Genomic DNA, 16050 nt, shown 5'->3' on the forward strand with positions numbered 1-16050 from the left:
CACTCCCCCAGTGCTTTGCCTCAGTGTGGCGGGGTCAGATCAGGTGCAATTCCCACACTGTGTCACTGGTGTTGTCCCCCGCAGGGTCATGGGTCTGTGAGAGGCATCACGTCTCATAGTGGGGCTGGCCATGTGGTTCTCTCTGTGGACTGGCTGCTCTATTTGGGGTCATCGTCCTCAAGGACTGGTGGGCCAGGATGTGCCCTCCCCCGTCAACTGCTCCTGTGTGCTCTGGTCACCAAACGTAAGATTTCAAGGTAGCAGAATTCAGAGGTGTTTATGGTAATAAACTAATTAATATTCTTAAAAAAAAAAAAAGTTACATTTCCGGAAGCTCACAGGGGCAGCTCTATCCTGTCCTATAGGGTGTGCTGTGAACATCCATTCTGCAGGGAGTTTGGCTTTTCGGGGGGAAGGCTGGGTGAACCTGGGGTGTGTGTGGGACCCGAGTGCACTAAGGGCCCACTGTCCCTGGGCGGAAAGCTGGTATGCAGCGGGGTTTCAGTGCTGACAGACTTCCACTGCCAGTTCCCACGCCAACCCTAAGTAAGGCGCTGCTGGTGTGGCCAGCCACCGCCAGGGCAGCCCCGGCCCCATGGCACCCCCTGCACAGACAGACCAGACTGCTGGGACCCTCGGGGTTCTCCGCCTGCTTTCTGGAGGCCGACCACCAGGCAGGCCTTTCCTCCTGATCGGTCTTCTCCTGGACGCTCCACCAGAACCCGCCCGCAACCGAGGTGCGGTGCATGGGCCGGGCGGGACTCGACCGTGGGTCCCGCCTGTGGGAGAATCCTACTAGGGAATCAGCACCCTGCCCTTCCAAGCCTATTCAGTGGGTGTGATTGGTCCAATTTTAGAAGCCAAATCTGAGGTTCAGGGAGGTTCAGGAACTTGCCCAAGGTCATGAGCTGGTGAGTGGGAAGGCCAACAAACCACAGCCCTGCCCTGTCCAGCCCCCTAGCTCTCTGGTCAGCCAGGAAGTCTGCAGTCGGTAGGCAGCAGGCTGGGGAGCAAGGACTGGCGCTGCCCCAGGCACAGAAGGGACCACTGGGCAGGGCCACCTAGAGGAAGGGCTGGCCGGAGAAGCGGGCTGGCGCAGACCCGTGTGAGAGACTGGGACGCAGATGCGGAGGTCCACACCAGACTGGGCTGAGGGGGAGGCCTCGCCGCCGCCGCCGCCACCACCGCCGTCATTTGGAAGGAAAATGAGCATGGCTGGTGTGAGGACAGGGTCACGGACCAGATGATGCAATAAGGACCTTCTGCGGAGCTGGCGGAGGGCAATGCAGACAAAGGAGGGGCAGACAAGAGTGGAAGAAGCAAGAGTCAGCAGGACCTGACGCCGACCAGCCCACAAATGCACCAACAGTCTCTTAAGCAGGTGTTCGGTGGATAATACAATCTCCGTTTCCCAACAAGGGCCAGCCTGTCCTGGTTGGTCCTGCCCCTCTCTCTCTCTCTACCAGCCCCCTCGGTTTTCGGTCCACTGCTTGCCAGGCCCTGTGGCTGGGATGCCTGGCTCTTGATTACCCCAGGACCCGCACCATCCAGGCCTCGGCTCAAATGCCACCACCTCAGGGAAGCCCTCCCAGATTTCTCCAGCTTGTAATGCCCCACGTGGCACTGGCTGTCACGGGAAGCTATTCAGTTTCTGCACCACACGCATAAAGATGTGCAATTACGCTGCTCGCTGGGTTGGTGAATGTGCCACCTCCCACTGCCACATAAGCTCCCTGCGACAGGTCTTGCTTGCTGCAGGGTCCCCAGCACTGTGAAGAGTAGCTGGCACAAAACAGATGCTTCGTATGTGTCTGTGAATGAATGACGGGATGGGGGAGCAAAGAAAAATGGAAAGAAAACGGAACAAAAGCCAGCAGCTCCAGAGTGGGGGGCGGGAGAACGGGTGTGAGTGGGGGTGCTGCTCAGGTGAGCCTTCAGGCTTCAGGGGGTGTGGATTTCCCGGGGAGGCCGATCCCAAGCTGCAGGCAGACACCAGGGGGCAGAGGCTAGAGGTGGGAATGGGAGAGGGAGGACAGGCATACAGCCTGTCATTTAAGACAACATGGGGGGGTGGGGGGGTGGAGCCAAGGTGCAGGAATGAGCATGGAGGGTGGGGGTGGGGCGGGGTCCGTGCATCTTGGGGAGGCAGAGTGTGTAAGAACAGGGAACACGGCCCAGGGCAGTCACACTCCCCGTCGTCCCATTCCTGCTAGGGGTGAGTGAGCACGACGCCTCCCAAACTAACAGGAGCAGGCAAACCCAAGTGGGGCAGGGGACTTACCCACGAGACAGCATCTCCCAGGAAAAGAGAGGGGGCTCACAGGCAGAGGGCCACAGGGGGTGGGGCCTAGCCAGGGCACAGCAAAGCAGTGACCCAGGCCAGGTGAATAGCAGTGCTCAGAATTCAGCTACTTCCTGCTAGCTCGGCACTGCCAGGGCCAATGGCACCGCGGGGAAGGGACAAGCCCCTGAAGGAGGGACAGGTGGGGTGGGGCCAGGCACAGACCGCCCACAGCAACCTACTTCCCCCTTCAGCTTCACCAGCCAGTCCAGGGCCTCCTTCCCTGGGGAAGGGAGGAGTCACCTGGAGCTCCACCTGACAGAGCTCCGGGAGAGCTGGTAGTGGCAGAGACCAGGAAATAGCCCTGGCATAGGGAACCCTGGAAAATAGGGGTACCAGGGGTCCTAAGTGCACAGCCTGGACACCAGTCCTTTAGAGAGGAAGTGCCTGGCAGGCCCAACCACCCAGTGAGTGGTGAGAATTGAGCAAGCCGGTCCTCCTGTCACCATTCCTTGGGAGGGGAGAGAGTGGGGGGCCCCAGGCCTTCTCTGGAGCAGGGCTGGACAGTGCAGGAGAGGCAGGGGGGGGGCATCCTAGAAAGATGATGGCATCTAGGCACAGGAGGCGGGGGCTGTCGGGTCACAAAGGACTCCTGTGAAGGCCGAGCCACAGGCACATTTATTATCTTCTGGGAACAACATGGTCTTTCCCTCCCCAAAGTGGCCCCGGGTCACAGGGGAGGGCCAAGCCCCTCAGGTGGCAGCGATGCTGCCCCCTGGAGCAGGCCCATGGGGCGGCAACGTCATGGGTGGCAGGAACAGGGCCTTCAGCTTGCCCGACAGACTGGCAATCTCGGGGTCCTGGGCTTCGTAGGACTTGACCAAGCGGGCAAACTTCAGGACACCTGCAATAGGGAGCGGAGAGTTACCCCATAACCTGGGGACCACGCTGTCTGCCACTGGCCTATCTCCTGTGTGGCTTGGATCAACCCCTGCGCACAGCTGGATGGGAATGGTGAATGAAAAACATCCCAAAGCAACGTGCACCTCCCTCTCAGGAGGGAGAGTCCTGTTAGCAGTTGAGTCACATGAACCCTAAGTATGGTGTGAAGGCAGTTCACAGGTGGGCGGATGCAGCTGGGTGGAATAGGGGGTGAAACACCCTTGGGGAACATCGTGATCTCACCAAGGAACCCTCATTGCCAGGCCCCAGTTTCCCCACCCTGGTGGGGCAGCACAGCAAAGTCTCACGCAGTCTTAGAAAAAGCACTCACAGAACTGGATTCGAGTCCAGCTCAGCTGTGACCCTGGGCACTTCAGTACTGGAGTCTCTCTCGTCGTAAAATAGGGCGTTAGAACGATGCATGAGGATATTACAGTATTCGTGGCAGACTACAAAATACATACAATACGCACCCAGGGTTGCACCCCCCACCCCCCACGCGCGCCAGTTCGCGGGAGCGCCACGACTGTTAGTCAGCTCGTGGCTGCCGCCGTGTGGCGAGAAGTGGAACCACAGCTCAGGGGCCCGGCGGATACCAGACCCACCTTCCCCATCGCAGCTGAAGCCATAGGCTTTGATGACCTCCTGCTGGATCTGCGTGGCCACGGGCAGAACAAACTGCAGCATCTTGCCCATGTCATTGCACGCGTTGTCCCGGGCTTCGTCCATGCGCACGGCGTTCTCCGGGGCCGAGAATGCCTGGATGACTTCGGCCAGGACCACTGCGACCCGGAAAGCGTCCCAGCGCAGGAGTTGGGAGCACCGCCGTCGGACCCAACCGGGAGCGCAGCAGCAGGAAAGGGGCCAGAGGATTAGGAGACGAAGCTGGTGGCAACCCGAAAAAGCCGGACCCGGAACCACCCGCTGTAGTGGTTAAGGACCCACTTGGCAGAGGGAGAGGAATGGTACGCGGCGCTCCCCGCCCCCTCCGACTGCGGCCATCTCCCCGCGCCATCCCCAGCCAACGCCCCCTCCGACTGCGGCCATCTCCCCGCGCCATCCCCAGCCAAGCCCACCCCGGGGAGCAGAGGTGCTCCTCACCCTTGGCCTGTTCGGCGCTCAGTGCCGCGGGCTGGGCCGAGGTGGACGCCATACAGGACTACAAGCGGCACGCGCAGCGAAGCCGCGGGAAGGGCCGCCTCCCGAGAGCGGTTCCCAAAGCCGGTGGGAGTGGAAGGGAAATAGCATCAGCAGCAACCGGAAACCGGCTCGTACAATCCTGGTGCAGCACCAACGGAGAAGCAACCATGAAATCCCGGGGCTCACAGAAATGAAGAGATCTCTTTCAGCCAATCTGCTGTTAAATACCCGTTTTACTAGTGTGTGGGGGGCTTTCTGGTAGAAACCAGAAAACCTGCTAGACAAATTCTAAAAGAGCTGTAACACTACCGGAAGTTCCGTGCAGAGAACAGGGGATCTCTTAGGACACCACTATTGGTAAGGGTGAGCTGAGGGCGGAGAGTTTTGAATCCCCGCTAACATAGAAGTAGCGCACACTAAGTTAAAATAGAAAAACCAATATTCGAAGGAACTAAACATTATCGTTTCTGGAGTTTGCGAACGTTCGGATCTTTATGTAAATGAGCACAATGCTCATTGGGTGGAAACCAGCAAGCCACACCTCCTTTAGGTCTTAAGAAGGAAGCCTGTGATTCGTAGTCAGACAAGTTGGAGCAAGCGCAGCTCCGAGGCGTCTCCTAAAATGGCCTCGTAGCACCCAGAGGCCTTTGAAATTGTCAACCCTCCAACCGAAGGACACTGACCTACCTGAAACTTATGCCTACCCCACCTCTTACCAGTTTCCCAAGCTATCCCATGGAAAGGAACCAGAACTCTGGAGTCCGGGTCCCAGAGGCTCTTGGGGGCCTCTAGTGGTGAGGCAGAGCACACCTCCCAGAGCTCGGGGTGGTTCCTTCAGAGCCAAACCCCAGTGCCATCCAGTGGATTCGGACTCACAGCGACCCTATCTATGGCTTCCCAAGACTAAGTCTTTGCAGGACTTAGTGTGTCGTCGTCCCCCCGCCCCCCGCCCCCCGCAGAGCAGCTGGTGGGGTCCACTGTCTTAGACAGGGCAAGTCCGAGGCAGGCCTCCAATGTCTTGACTTCTCCGGAGTGGGCAACCATGATCCCGGCTCCGACTCCACAGCATCCTCCGGCCAGGGCCCACCTCGGGTCCTCCCCCTCCCACTAGCCCATTGACCCGTTTCCAGTACTTTCTCTGGGTACCGCGGCACAAACCCCCACCACCACCACCCATCCCCACACAGCCCGCAAAGAAAGAGTCGCAGCCATCTTCCTGGGGAGTCGTGAGGATGTTTTTGCTTGTTTGGTTTTGGTTGGGATGTTTTTTAAAGAGCATCATATAGATATTTATATATATAAATTATTAATGTGGGAGAGGGGGCCGGGCATACATCGCAGGGGGCGCGCACACAAGGATTTTGGTGGGGGGGGGCGGGGGCGGCACACGATGCTACGCAAAACAGCCACATCTAACAGATGAAATAATCACACCAACGGGCGGGGGAGGGGTCGGTGGCCACCAAGGGCTGGGCTTGGGGAGGAAGAAAGCTGAGGGACGAGGAGGAAAAGGGACCGGGTCCAAGATACTGTGCGCTTCTGCCCCACCCTCGTCACCTCCCCACACCAGCCTTGGCCTTCTGTCTGTCCCTGCCTCCTCCCCACTGGCCAGCTGCCAAGACCCTGCAACTGGGCAGTGTCCTCTCTGGACTCCTTGTGGTGTGCGGGAGGGCTGCCTCCGAGGTGCAGGAGCTCTCTTGGTCCCAGGACCTACAGCGGTTTGTCGCTTTCCTTCTTCAGGTGACTGGGGAGAGGGGAGAGGAGGCAGAGCAGTTAAGCCAGTAGTCCATCCTGACCTGGCCCCTCTCACCAATGGGGCCCCGGCCCACTCCTGGCCCTGGACACCCATACCTGTAGTAGTCCTCCTGGGCGGGCAGCGGCACACTGTGCAGGGGGTGATGGGCATGCAGCCACTGTTGCTGCTCCAGTGCCAGGCGCTGCAGCTCAGCTGACTGTGCGTGCATGGCCTGCAGCTGGTGAGCTGCGGACATAGGGGCAGAGAGGGAGGCCGGCAGATCCCGGTAGGGGGCGGCTGGGGGTGGAAAGGTAAGGGGTACGTGACTGATGGGTGCTGGGTACCTCCTATGGGCCAGTGGGCAGCCAGTCACCTCACAGGAAACCACAATTAAGAAGTTAGGGTACACCCCCAGTCTTGCAGGCGGTCACTGGTGGAGTCCGGCTGCACACCTCCCGAAGTCTAGACCGCTCTCCCAGGCACTTCCGTTTCCCTCCCTCCCACACCCACGTGGGCCAGTCCCACCCCCCAAATGCCTCCCTTCTGTCATTCTGGTCCATTCCCTCAGGAGAGCTCCCCAGGCCTCGAGTGCCGTCCTTACCAAAGAGCTGGTGACGAAGAACTTCGTTCTCGTGCAGAGGATGAGGAAGAAGGGGGTTGGGGAGGGTCCCGGCTGGGTAGGGGATCCGAGTAAGGTGGGACCCAGAAGCCAGGGGGTCGATGAGAGGGTGCACCGAGGCAGAGGCTGGAGGGCAAAGAAAAAGAAGGTGTCACCAGAGGCAGGTCTGGGAACCTATTCATTTGGGTGAAGGGAGCCTGGGAAGAGAAGCGGACAATGGGGGGGGGGGGCATCAGAATAGAATGGGGCGCAGAATGAGAGAACTAGAGACCCCACCCCAAGGGTAGACATGACAGAGGATGGAAAGGAACCGTGGCAGACACAGGAGTTGGAACCAAAGGAGCCAGGGAATAGGTAAGGGAAGGTTTGAGAGCGAGGGGCGGGAAAGGTAGCAAGGTGGTTCCCCCAACATGAGCCTCTATCAGGGGTGGGATGCCAGACTAAGAGAAGTAGTGACTGGTGGGACACCCAGGCCCTACAGTTCCAGGGCATGAGGAGAGAGGCTGGGGGGACAAGGGGAGGCAGCAATCACGGGAAAGAGGCTCATGCCAGGCTAGAGGAGGGATGGCTTGGCCAAGTCACTTGTGAGATGTAGGGTGTCTTACCTGCATGGATAGCATCCTGCTGGTGCAGGTGCAGGTGCGAGTGGATGTGGGAATGCTGGTGGTGATGGGGGGTCACGTTGAGCATCTGCAGCCTGGCCAGTGGGTCATTGCCCAACGCTGCCACCCTTTCGGCGTGCTGCCTCTCAGCTGCCAGCCGCTCGGCATATGACATGTCAGGCCGTAGGGCTGGCCCCGCCGCCAGTGCTAGCCTCTCTCTCTCTAGGGGCCCCAGGCTCGGATGGAAAGGGAAAGGGTGCAGGCCTGGTGGGCCGGGCTGCAGGGCCAGCCCCCCGTGTCGGGGGAAGGGATCAAGGCCTGGCCCGGGGACGCCGTGGAGGGGCTCCAGCTCACTGGGCTTCACTTCGAAGCCAGGCTTCAGGCGGTCTCGGAGGTCTCGCTCGCGGGCTTCCCGCTCCCTCTCCCGGGCCGCTGGGTCACTGCTGTACAGAGCTGGGACATTGTAACCCAGGAGCCCTGGGTCCACTGCCCCCAGGGGCACGTAGAATGGGTGGTTGCGGTTTCCAGGAGACATGACGTGGGGCCGGGCATATTCGCTAAGCGTGCGCAAGGCTGGAGTGTCGGGGCCCAGGTAGGGGGGCACTGTAGCCACAGCACTGCCTGGCTCAAATGGAGGGCGATGGGGCACCGGGCCCAGAGACGGGCACTCCACTGGAGCGCGGCCCTCCTGGGCCAACTTCTGCGGGGCAAACGGAGAACGGGAATCAACAAGGACAGCTCGGCCCGCTATCTCTTGCCTTCCCCTGGAAACGGCGCGGTCCCGTCTGCCGAGCTGCAGTGACTCCTCCGCTCCACAGGCGGCGGTACGCGCGCGCCCGCCCCCTGGAGCCTCCTGCGCGGCGCGGCGGCGCGTGACGCGCCCGTGACGCACTCACCACGCTGCGCTCCAGCTCGCGCTCCTTCTCGCGCTCGCGCTCCTTCTCGCGTTCGCGCTCGCGCTCGCGCTCCTTCTCCTCGCGCGCGCGCTGCTCGGCCTCGCGCCGCACTTTCTCCACCAGGTCGGCCCGCTTCTTGGCCAGCTTGGAGCCCTCCAGCGGCACGAAGTACAGGTCGCTGCGCGCGCACGAGTTGAAGCCGCGGTCCAGGTGTTTGTTGAACCTGCGGGCGCGGCGCGCGCTCAGCCCTGGAGCGCTGCCTGGGCGGCCCCGCGGCGAGCCTCGGGCCGCCCCCACCCCACAAACCAGTTCCCGCAGACCCCGGGGCTGTTCACGTCAGGCCCTCGAGGGCTAGGCTGGGGCGACAGCCGCAACGCTCCCCCACCCCACCCCATGCGCGTGAATGCAGGGCCCGCCCCCTCTTCCTGAGCCCCCATCCGCCCTCCCCGTCCCCCGCGGCCCAGGGCGCTCACCTGGCAGACTGACTGGCATGGCTGGGCACGTCCACCACCTTGGGAGGGGGCGAGGGGCTGCGGGCCGGCGGCACCGGGCTCTCTGGGGGCTCGTATTCTTCAGCCGGCTCCTGTTTGATCTGCGTGGCGCTTAGGGGGGGCCCTGAGGCAGGGGCTGCAGGCTGCGGTGGCAGGGAGGCCATGCTTGAGGGCCCCGCTGGTGGTAGTGGCCCAGGCCCCACTGTGGGCGAGCCAGGCTTGAAGGTCCCTGGGCCAGCGGGGGGTGAGGCGCCTCGATAGCCTGGTGGGGTCCCCGTTCGGAACAGGGGCGGTGACCCCGGCTTATATCCAGGTGGGGTGGCTGTCTTGTAAGCCCCAGGGGATGGGGCCCTCTTTCCATATGGTGGGGGGCCCGGAGGGGAAGCGGTTTTGTAGCTTGCTGGCGAGGAGGCCACGGTGGCAATGACAGTGGAGAGGGTAGCTGAGGAGGTGGTGACTGGAGGCACCGGTGGGAAGGGGTAGGGGGTGCCTTGGGGGCCCTGGTTAGGGGAGGGGTGTGAACATTGGTAGGGCCCTTGAGAGGAAGAGGAGTTGGAAGAGGAGGAAGAAGCTGGAGGGCCAGTGGGGCCCCCTTGGCTGTAGGAGACCTGGTTGTGGGGTGGGGGCAAATGTGCTGGCCCTGGTGGGTAGGGCCTCAGAGACCCCAGGGAGGGCGACATGGCGTAAGGGTGTGCATGGTGAGAGCCATTGCCCTCTATGGGGTGGGGGTATGTTCCAGGTGGAGGGGGTCCAGAGCTCCCATGATGCTGCTGCTGCTGCGGCGGGGGGTGGTGGTGGTGGTGTGCCGGGGCTGTTGGGTGGGCAGTGGATTGGCCCCCAGTGGAAGGAGGGAAGGGGCCCGGGTGAGCATTGCTGTTGGCTAAGAGGCGGCCGTAGGGAGGAGGGGGTGGGGGGCCCTGGCTCCACACAGCCTGGGATGGGAGAGAAGGCTGGGTATATTTGGGTGGCTGATTGGAAACAGAGAGACTTGTTGGGGGAGGGAAGGCGTGAGGGTAACTGGGTAATGTCTGGGAAGCGGGGTACTGTGAGGCAGAGGGAGAACTGGAAGAAGAGGCTGCTGCAGAGCTATTAGAGGAGGAGTAAGGGTACCTCAGAGGGGGAGCGGCCGCAGAAGAGGAAGTGGGGGGCAGAGGGTGGGGCGAAGGGGCCAAGGTTGGGCCTTTCTCTGGTCCACCGATACCCTGCCCCATGGCGTGGGGGGAAGGCATATGCCCAGGGAGTGGCTGAGCACCTAGGCCAGGAGGAGAGGCTGATGCATTGTTAAGCGGCCTCAGGGCAGGTGGCGGGGGCAGATTTGGTGCCACATGGGGGAAAGTGGCTGGTGGAGGAGCAGAGGATAGACTCCCAGTACCCACTGGAGTGGGAGGCGGTTTAGTTGGTGGAGCACCACCAGCCCCGGAGCTTGATAGTGAAATGGGGGTGGTGGGTGGAGGGTGTTGCTTACCCCCACTGGGGGCCCCTGCTGAAGAGGCTGCCCCTGCCCCCTTAGGACCCATTGGAGGTCCTGACAGAACGCCTCCACCAGCTCCGGCAGGGTAGAGTGGTGGGTGAGGAGGGGCTCCAGGAGGAGCCTGGAACATTCGAGATGCAGGGGGCTCCATGGGAGCATGATACCCAGTGGGTGCCACAGGAGGGTGGGGTTCAAAGCTAGGCTCTGGCTGTCGGGGGGTGCCGTCGGCCGGGGGAGGGGACGGAGGAAAGAGTGGAGGTGGGTGGTAGGGGCGGGCTGGGCCCTGGGACAAGCCCGAGGACGAGTCGGAGTCGTTCTCCACACTTCCAGGGCTGTAGATGCTGGGGGAGGTGCTGCGGTTGTCCTGGTCAATGTCCCTAGGGTCACTGCTGCCATCGTCGTTGAGGCTCCGCCCATCTAAGCTGTCCAAGTCCGAGGGAGACTGTGGCCGAGGGAGTTCCTGCTGCAGAAGAAGGGCCATTTCCCATCCTACACCCGGGGTCTCCTTTGCACAAAATCCCTTTCCCCTCAAAGCATGTCTGTACTGTAATGTCCATCTCTTTACCGTCTGGGGATTCCCCACTCCCTGCATTCTCAGCTGCTCCTTAGCAGCTAACTTTGTTTCCCGCCTTACCCAGCCACCCTCCTTCTTCAAGCACCTCTCCCCACTTCCACAGCTGGACCCATCCGTCTTCCCCTTCACCTATCTCATCTCATCTCTTAGCCCTTTAACCGCCTTAAAAACACTCTGTTCTTAAAAAGACAACTTCTACATTTTCTTTCTATGATGGACTTGTTCCTTCTAACAAGACTTCTGACCCTGAACCACCACCTCCCCGGCCCTAAGTTGAAAACCAGGGTGGGGCGAGTGCTAGAATCTCTCAAGCTCCTCCAGCCCCCTTTGGTCCTGCCAAGTCACTAGTGGTCTCTCCCCCAAGCCCTAAAGAGCTGTCTGCTATATGGCTGCTTTAATAAACCCAAGACAGGGCTTTTCTCCCATATCCCGGGTGGATCAAGGTAGGAACTGCTCGTGGAAGGCAGTCTGGAAGAGTGCGCGTACAGAAAAAGGGTCCCATAGCTGAAAAGGCTTCTTACCTCCGTTTTAGTCTTTTTGGGTGCACTGGTCTCCTCACTTTCACTCTCTGAGATCTCCTCACTCCGGCTCTGTTTGTTGACCTTCGGGGTAGACGCTTCCTCTACTCGGGCCTTCTGCTGGACGAAAGCTGTGTCTTACACCTTGAGTCTCCCAGGCCTCTACCGGCAAACTTCTCTGCTGGACAGGAAGTGCCCCCAGAACATACACACATGCAGTCCAACCCAAGCATCCTGTGGGAGGGCCTGAGACAGAATACCTTGGCTGACTGCCTAGATTTCTCCGCTTTGCCATCACTGCTGGACGTGCTGACCCCTCCAGGGGAGGCCCGGCCCCTCGATCTCAGTTCTTCCCGGGGCCCAGGGGCCTCTTTCTTCCGTCCACTCCTCATTGACATCTGAGGAAGGAGGCAAGTGATTTTCCATTTCGTTTTACGTCAAATCTAACGTTGCGATGGGCTTTATTGGTGTTTTTATCAGGTCTGCCCCTTCCCTGCCCCTAACCTTCCACGTCTCCCACTTTAGCTGTTACTTACTGAGTCTTTATTCTGTCGTGTCTTCATTCTTCAGGCTGTGGAGACCCCATTCTCCTCTGCCTGGGCAGCTGAATACAGAAATTTCTCTACTTCACCTCAAGTTTCCCAGAACCGTAGCCTGGGAAGTAGGAAGCAGCCTCGCCAAGTGTCCAGTGTAGGCCCCTGGACCTTGCAGGATCTCCCTCCAGTGAAGGCTCTAGAAGGAAACCATCAGGGTCACTAAATTGGCTAGCAGAGTCTTAAGGCAATACTATTGTGCTTCCCAAAGGACTTTGGCTGCCTTGCCCCAGGGACTACCTCAGCTCATCTACAAGTGAAAGAGAAATCCAACCAGCCCACCTCCAGTGAGTCAATCCAAACTCCTAACAGCCCCTTTATGAGATTTCTGAGACTGAAAATCTTTACGGGAGTAGACAGCCTTATCTTTCTCCTCTGGGGTGGCTGGGGGGATTGAACTGATAATCTTGAAGTTAGCAGCCCTACACTTCACCCAGGAGAGAGAAACTGCTCTCTGTTCTCTGGGGAAGGCAGGAAACTCAGGAAGTACTATGAGCCCGATCCGAAAGATCGTACTGGTTTACCCGGATGGTCCCTCAGGAATATTTGTATGCACACAAACTCCACAGAGCTTTCTTTACACAGGAAGTAGAAAGTAATGAAACTGGAGTACCAAGCCTTGAACACACAAAACTTCATTTAACGCAACTAACCCGGAGAAATTGGTGTGCTCGTTATTCCCACTGGATAGAGGAGGAAACTGAGGCCCAAAGGATGAGTCTCGCCCAGCTCCCCACGGTGGCAGGAGCAGAAGCAAGCCCATGTCTCTGACCTCAAAGCCCATGTTCACTCTTCTACAGTTGCTGCACTGTCGTCAGAAGCTAGCAGGGACAAGTCTCGGAAAGCCTAGAGCAGTTCCAGAGATCTGAATTTTTTTTCCCCACATCAGACGCGAGGGACCCTGAAATGTTCCAGGGGACAGTACAAAGGAAGCACAGGCCTATTAATCCCAAACCAAACCTAGCTAACTCCAAATAACAGAGTGAGTGAGTGAGTGTCCAACTCTTCATTTGCACTCGTTTGTTATCTTTTGGAAGCAATTTCTTACTGATTTCCCCTGTGAACACCCTCCACAAATGGTATCTACAGGTGTTCTTTCTTGTTATTGACCTTTGAACCCACCACAGTCGGCAGTCTTGACTTAAGTGCGGCCTGCCTCAACGGGAACCAAGGAGGCTTCCACATCTACTGTGAGGTAGGAGGCTGGCTAGGTAAATGGCATCTCTCCTCTCTACAGCATTTTTACCCAAGGGAGACTGAAAAGAATTCTTATTCAGGTCCACTTCTGAAGTCAACAGGCACGGGGTGAACATGACCTTTCCAGAAACTTTACAACTATTTTCTTTGAATCACAGAATAGCTGGTCTAGCGCCCCAGGACTTCTGAGTTTTCAAATGATGCTCTATCTACCTAGTGGAACTTTATTTTTCTTGTTTCGGTCAACTATAACTACTGCCACATGTTTGAGTAGTTATGTAGACTAGTTTGAAAATACTGTCAACCCCCCAAACGCAAAGGACAGACCCTCATCTAACACAAGGGAGAAAAAAAACGAAGCCAAAGCCCAACAAAGATGGCTGTGAGTGGCTGTAATCTGTCAGCCTCTCTCGAGCTGGGTGCCCATCTTTCCTCCAATCACAGAACCGGTTCACCGAACCAGTCAGGGGATCCAGAAAGTCACGAGAAACACAGGAAGGTCCTTGAAGAACAGGGCAATCCTTGCCACTCAACTTTTCTGCATCAGTTGGAGTCTGATACAATTAGCTAAAGTGACACTGAGGAGAAGCAAGCGGTCACAGAAAGGTAGGTGGATGGGGAGAGAGAAGGCGGGCTCCGGTTGGATTGCATGGATGTTTCTGAAGCTGGAACTTGTTTCTGGATCCAACGAGTTGGACTACGCTCCTCGCCAGAGCAGCCAATCACTTTAGCTAACATTTACAGAGCACCTACGTGCCTCGCAACACACAACACATTCACCTCGATTACCTGACTGCAAAGGGAAAGTGGTCGACTGGACTGGGAAGCTGCGAAAGGGTTGTGAGAAACAGGAGAAAAACAAGGAAAATTAAGTTTGCGTCCACCCAGAAAAAAGCCTTGCTGATCCACTTAAAAAAAACAAAACAAAAAACAACTGGTTTGGGTTTTTTGTTTTGTTTTTTGGAAAGGCTATAAAAAGAAATACAATCAAGTCACAAGGCTTTCTGGGAGACACTTGCTGGGTGAATTTCAGGATCATTGACCCAGCCTTCCTCATTCCAGACCTGCCTGACAAGCAAACCAGTCCAAAGTATCTCGTAGATAACAGTGCAGCCCAGACCAGCAGATAATGCACTGCCTAAACTGCCTCAGAGTTCACTTAGTCTACAAGCCTCGCAGAAGCCGAAAAAGACTTGCCCAAGGTCAGAGACGTGAGACCAGCCGGGAGTCCCTAGCTTCCCATTCCAGGGCATTTCCATTATACCAGGCTGGGCCGTGGCCCTCTCCCCTGGGCCACCCTCACCTGGGAGAGCCCAGTCATTCCTACAAGGTCAGAAATAGAAGGTGGCAGGTTAGCTGAGGAAAGGATCACCGTGAGGATAGTTTGGGAAAGAGGGAAAAGGATATTCCTCAGGGAAACTGAAGGAAGACTTCAAATTTAAGAAAAAGAAAGAATTTCAGTACAGAAATGAAGAGGAAAAAAACACAAGCAAACAGAAAAGGTCCTTGATAACAGGGAGGTAGAGGTCAAAAAGAACTGCAGAAAGAAGATATAACAACATTTCCACCTTCCCACCATGCCTGGAGGGAGGGAATTGGTCCTGAAAGTAATCTGTCTACCTTCTCCAACACACTGCTGGATGGAAGGGGGTGCATCCTCTGGGGAACCTCTTATCCACACAGCACCACAAACATCTAGAACAGTGGTTCTCAACCTGTGAGTCTCCACCCCTCTGGGGGGTCGCCGATTCTTAACAGTAGCAAAATGACAGCAGTGAAGTAGCAATGAAAATAATGTTATGGTTGGGGGGTCACCACCACGAGGAACTGTATGAAAGGGTCGCAGCGGCGTGAGGAAGGTTGAGAACCGCTGTTCTAGAACATCGCCAAGTGCTAAGAACTGGGAGCCCTGCTGCACCCCAAGGGCACAACCACACACTGAGGTCCAATCAAGATTCTGAACTCCCACCTATTGGACATCCCCCTGGACCACTGCTATGGCAACAGAATGGCACCCCCCACCCCAAGGGACCATCCCAGGGGTCCATCTGGCACAAAGGAGACCTCATAGCTCAGGGTAGGCATGGAGTCATGAAGACCCTATACAGAGACCACAGCCAGAGTCTAGGTTCTAAGAGTGAAGGGGTGTGTGTGTGGGGGGGGGTCACTACTTGTTTGGAGTGAACGTGCCCAATTCTTTCCTTTTCGGCCCTCCCTGGGGCCCTTTGGCCTCTCCCATCTTCCTCACAGTGGTGGGAGGGCCCGCACGCCCTACAAGCCCCAGCGTCCCCTCTCCCAGAAGTGACTGTGTGTGAGACTGAGAAAACGGTCTAGGGGGACCTGCGGTAAGGGAAAGAGAAACGAGTCACAAAGACATCACCTTCCCACGCCCACTCCTCAAAGCCCCTGGTCCCTCAAAAACGGCCCTCTCCGTGCCCCTTTCAGGGGCCTCCCTTTCCCCAGGTTCCCCGCTTTCCCCCATCAGTCACAACCCCGCTCTGCACCCACCACACCCCTTCCCCGTTTCCCCTTCCCCTCCTCCTCTGAGCCACCTCACCCCCAGGCCCTGGACCCCAGGCTCCCGGCCTTTGAGGCATTTCCTAGCTGGAGCCTCGGCCCCACCTCGCTGCCACCTCTCCAAGCCTTTCGCCTTCACCCCGATGCCCGCACGCGCCCCCTCCGTCTTCCCTCCACCAGCGGCCCCACGCCCCGACCTCGGTTTCTCCTCTCCTGTCGGGGGTCCGGGCCACCCCTCGGCGCCACCAGGCCTCCGAGTCCTGAGCCCCTCCCACCCACCCCCACCTTCGCGATCCTCCGGGTGCTGGGGCCCCCGTGCCTTCCTCGCGGCCGGCCCCACCCCCGAGACCCCGTGCTCACCCAGCCTGGGCAGTGCCCGCAGCGGGGTACCGGAGGGAAAATAACAAATGGAGGCGGCGTGGGGGCGGGGAGCCGTGCGCCAGGCCCGGCCGGTCGGCCGGCGGCGCGGGCGGC

The 16050-nt window shown here is 58.5% G+C and overlaps 2 protein-coding genes and 1 non-coding gene across 3 annotated transcripts; all 3 read right to left on the minus strand.

The window, feature by feature from the left end:
* Positions 1-2938: 2938 nt before the first annotated feature.
* On the minus strand, positions 2939-4665 carry CUNH12orf57 (chromosome unknown C12orf57 homolog). The gene is made up of 3 exons (XM_004708139.4): positions 4325-4665; positions 3829-4005; positions 2939-3185 (listed from the first exon to the last, which is right to left on the minus strand). Exons 1-3 carry the CDS (start codon positions 4374-4376, stop codon positions 3034-3036), a joined length of 381 nt encoding a protein of 126 aa, XP_004708196.1. The 5' UTR covers positions 4377-4665; the 3' UTR covers positions 2939-3033.
* On the minus strand, positions 4610-4671 carry LOC115871622. Its single transcript, XR_004047385.1, has one exon. It is a non-coding gene; the product is annotated as a U7 small nuclear RNA (small nuclear RNA).
* Positions 4672-5991: 1320 nt separating this feature from the next.
* On the minus strand, positions 5992-13973 carry ATN1 (atrophin 1). Its single transcript, XM_004708137.2, has 9 exons — positions 11806-13973; positions 11530-11667; positions 11273-11386; positions 8689-10640; positions 8216-8438; positions 7323-8019; positions 6700-6843; positions 6215-6395; positions 5992-6107 (listed from the first exon to the last, which is right to left on the minus strand). The coding sequence occupies exons 1-9, from the start codon at positions 11830-11832 to the stop codon at positions 6074-6076; spliced, it is 3510 nt and encodes a 1169-aa protein (XP_004708194.1). The 5' UTR covers positions 11833-13973; the 3' UTR covers positions 5992-6073.
* Between the last annotated feature and the right edge of the window lie 2077 nt (positions 13974-16050).

This window comes from Echinops telfairi, unplaced genomic scaffold (genome assembly GCF_000313985.2).
Source record: "Echinops telfairi isolate 266 unplaced genomic scaffold, ASM31398v2 ScPeMD7_7356;HRSCAF=8355, whole genome shotgun sequence".
Taxonomy (NCBI): Eukaryota; Metazoa; Chordata; class Mammalia; order Afrosoricida; family Tenrecidae; genus Echinops; species Echinops telfairi.

Coding starts and splice junctions, on each gene's coding strand:
- CUNH12orf57 (XM_004708139.4), bottom strand. CDS start 4,376: ATGGCGTCCACCTCGGCCCAGCCCGCGGCACTGAGCGCCGAACAGGCC. Junction 4,006..4,324: donor GAGCGCCGAACAGGCCAAGG/GTGAGGAGCACC, acceptor TCCGGGTCGCAG/TGGTCCTGGCCGAAGTCATC. Junction 3,186..3,828: donor CTTCAGCTGCGATGGGGAAG/GTGGGTCTGGTA, acceptor TCCCTATTGCAG/GTGTCCTGAAGTTTGCCCGC.
- ATN1 (XM_004708137.2), bottom strand. CDS start 11,832: ATGAAGACACGACAGAATAAAGACTCA. Junction 10,641..11,272: donor CCAAAAAGACTAAAACGGAG/GTAAGAAGCCTT, acceptor CTTCTTCTGCAG/CAGGAACTCCCTCGGCCACA. Junction 6,844..7,322: donor GCAGGATGCTATCCATGCAG/GTAAGACACCCT, acceptor TTTGCCCTCCAG/CCTCTGCCTCGGTGCACCCT.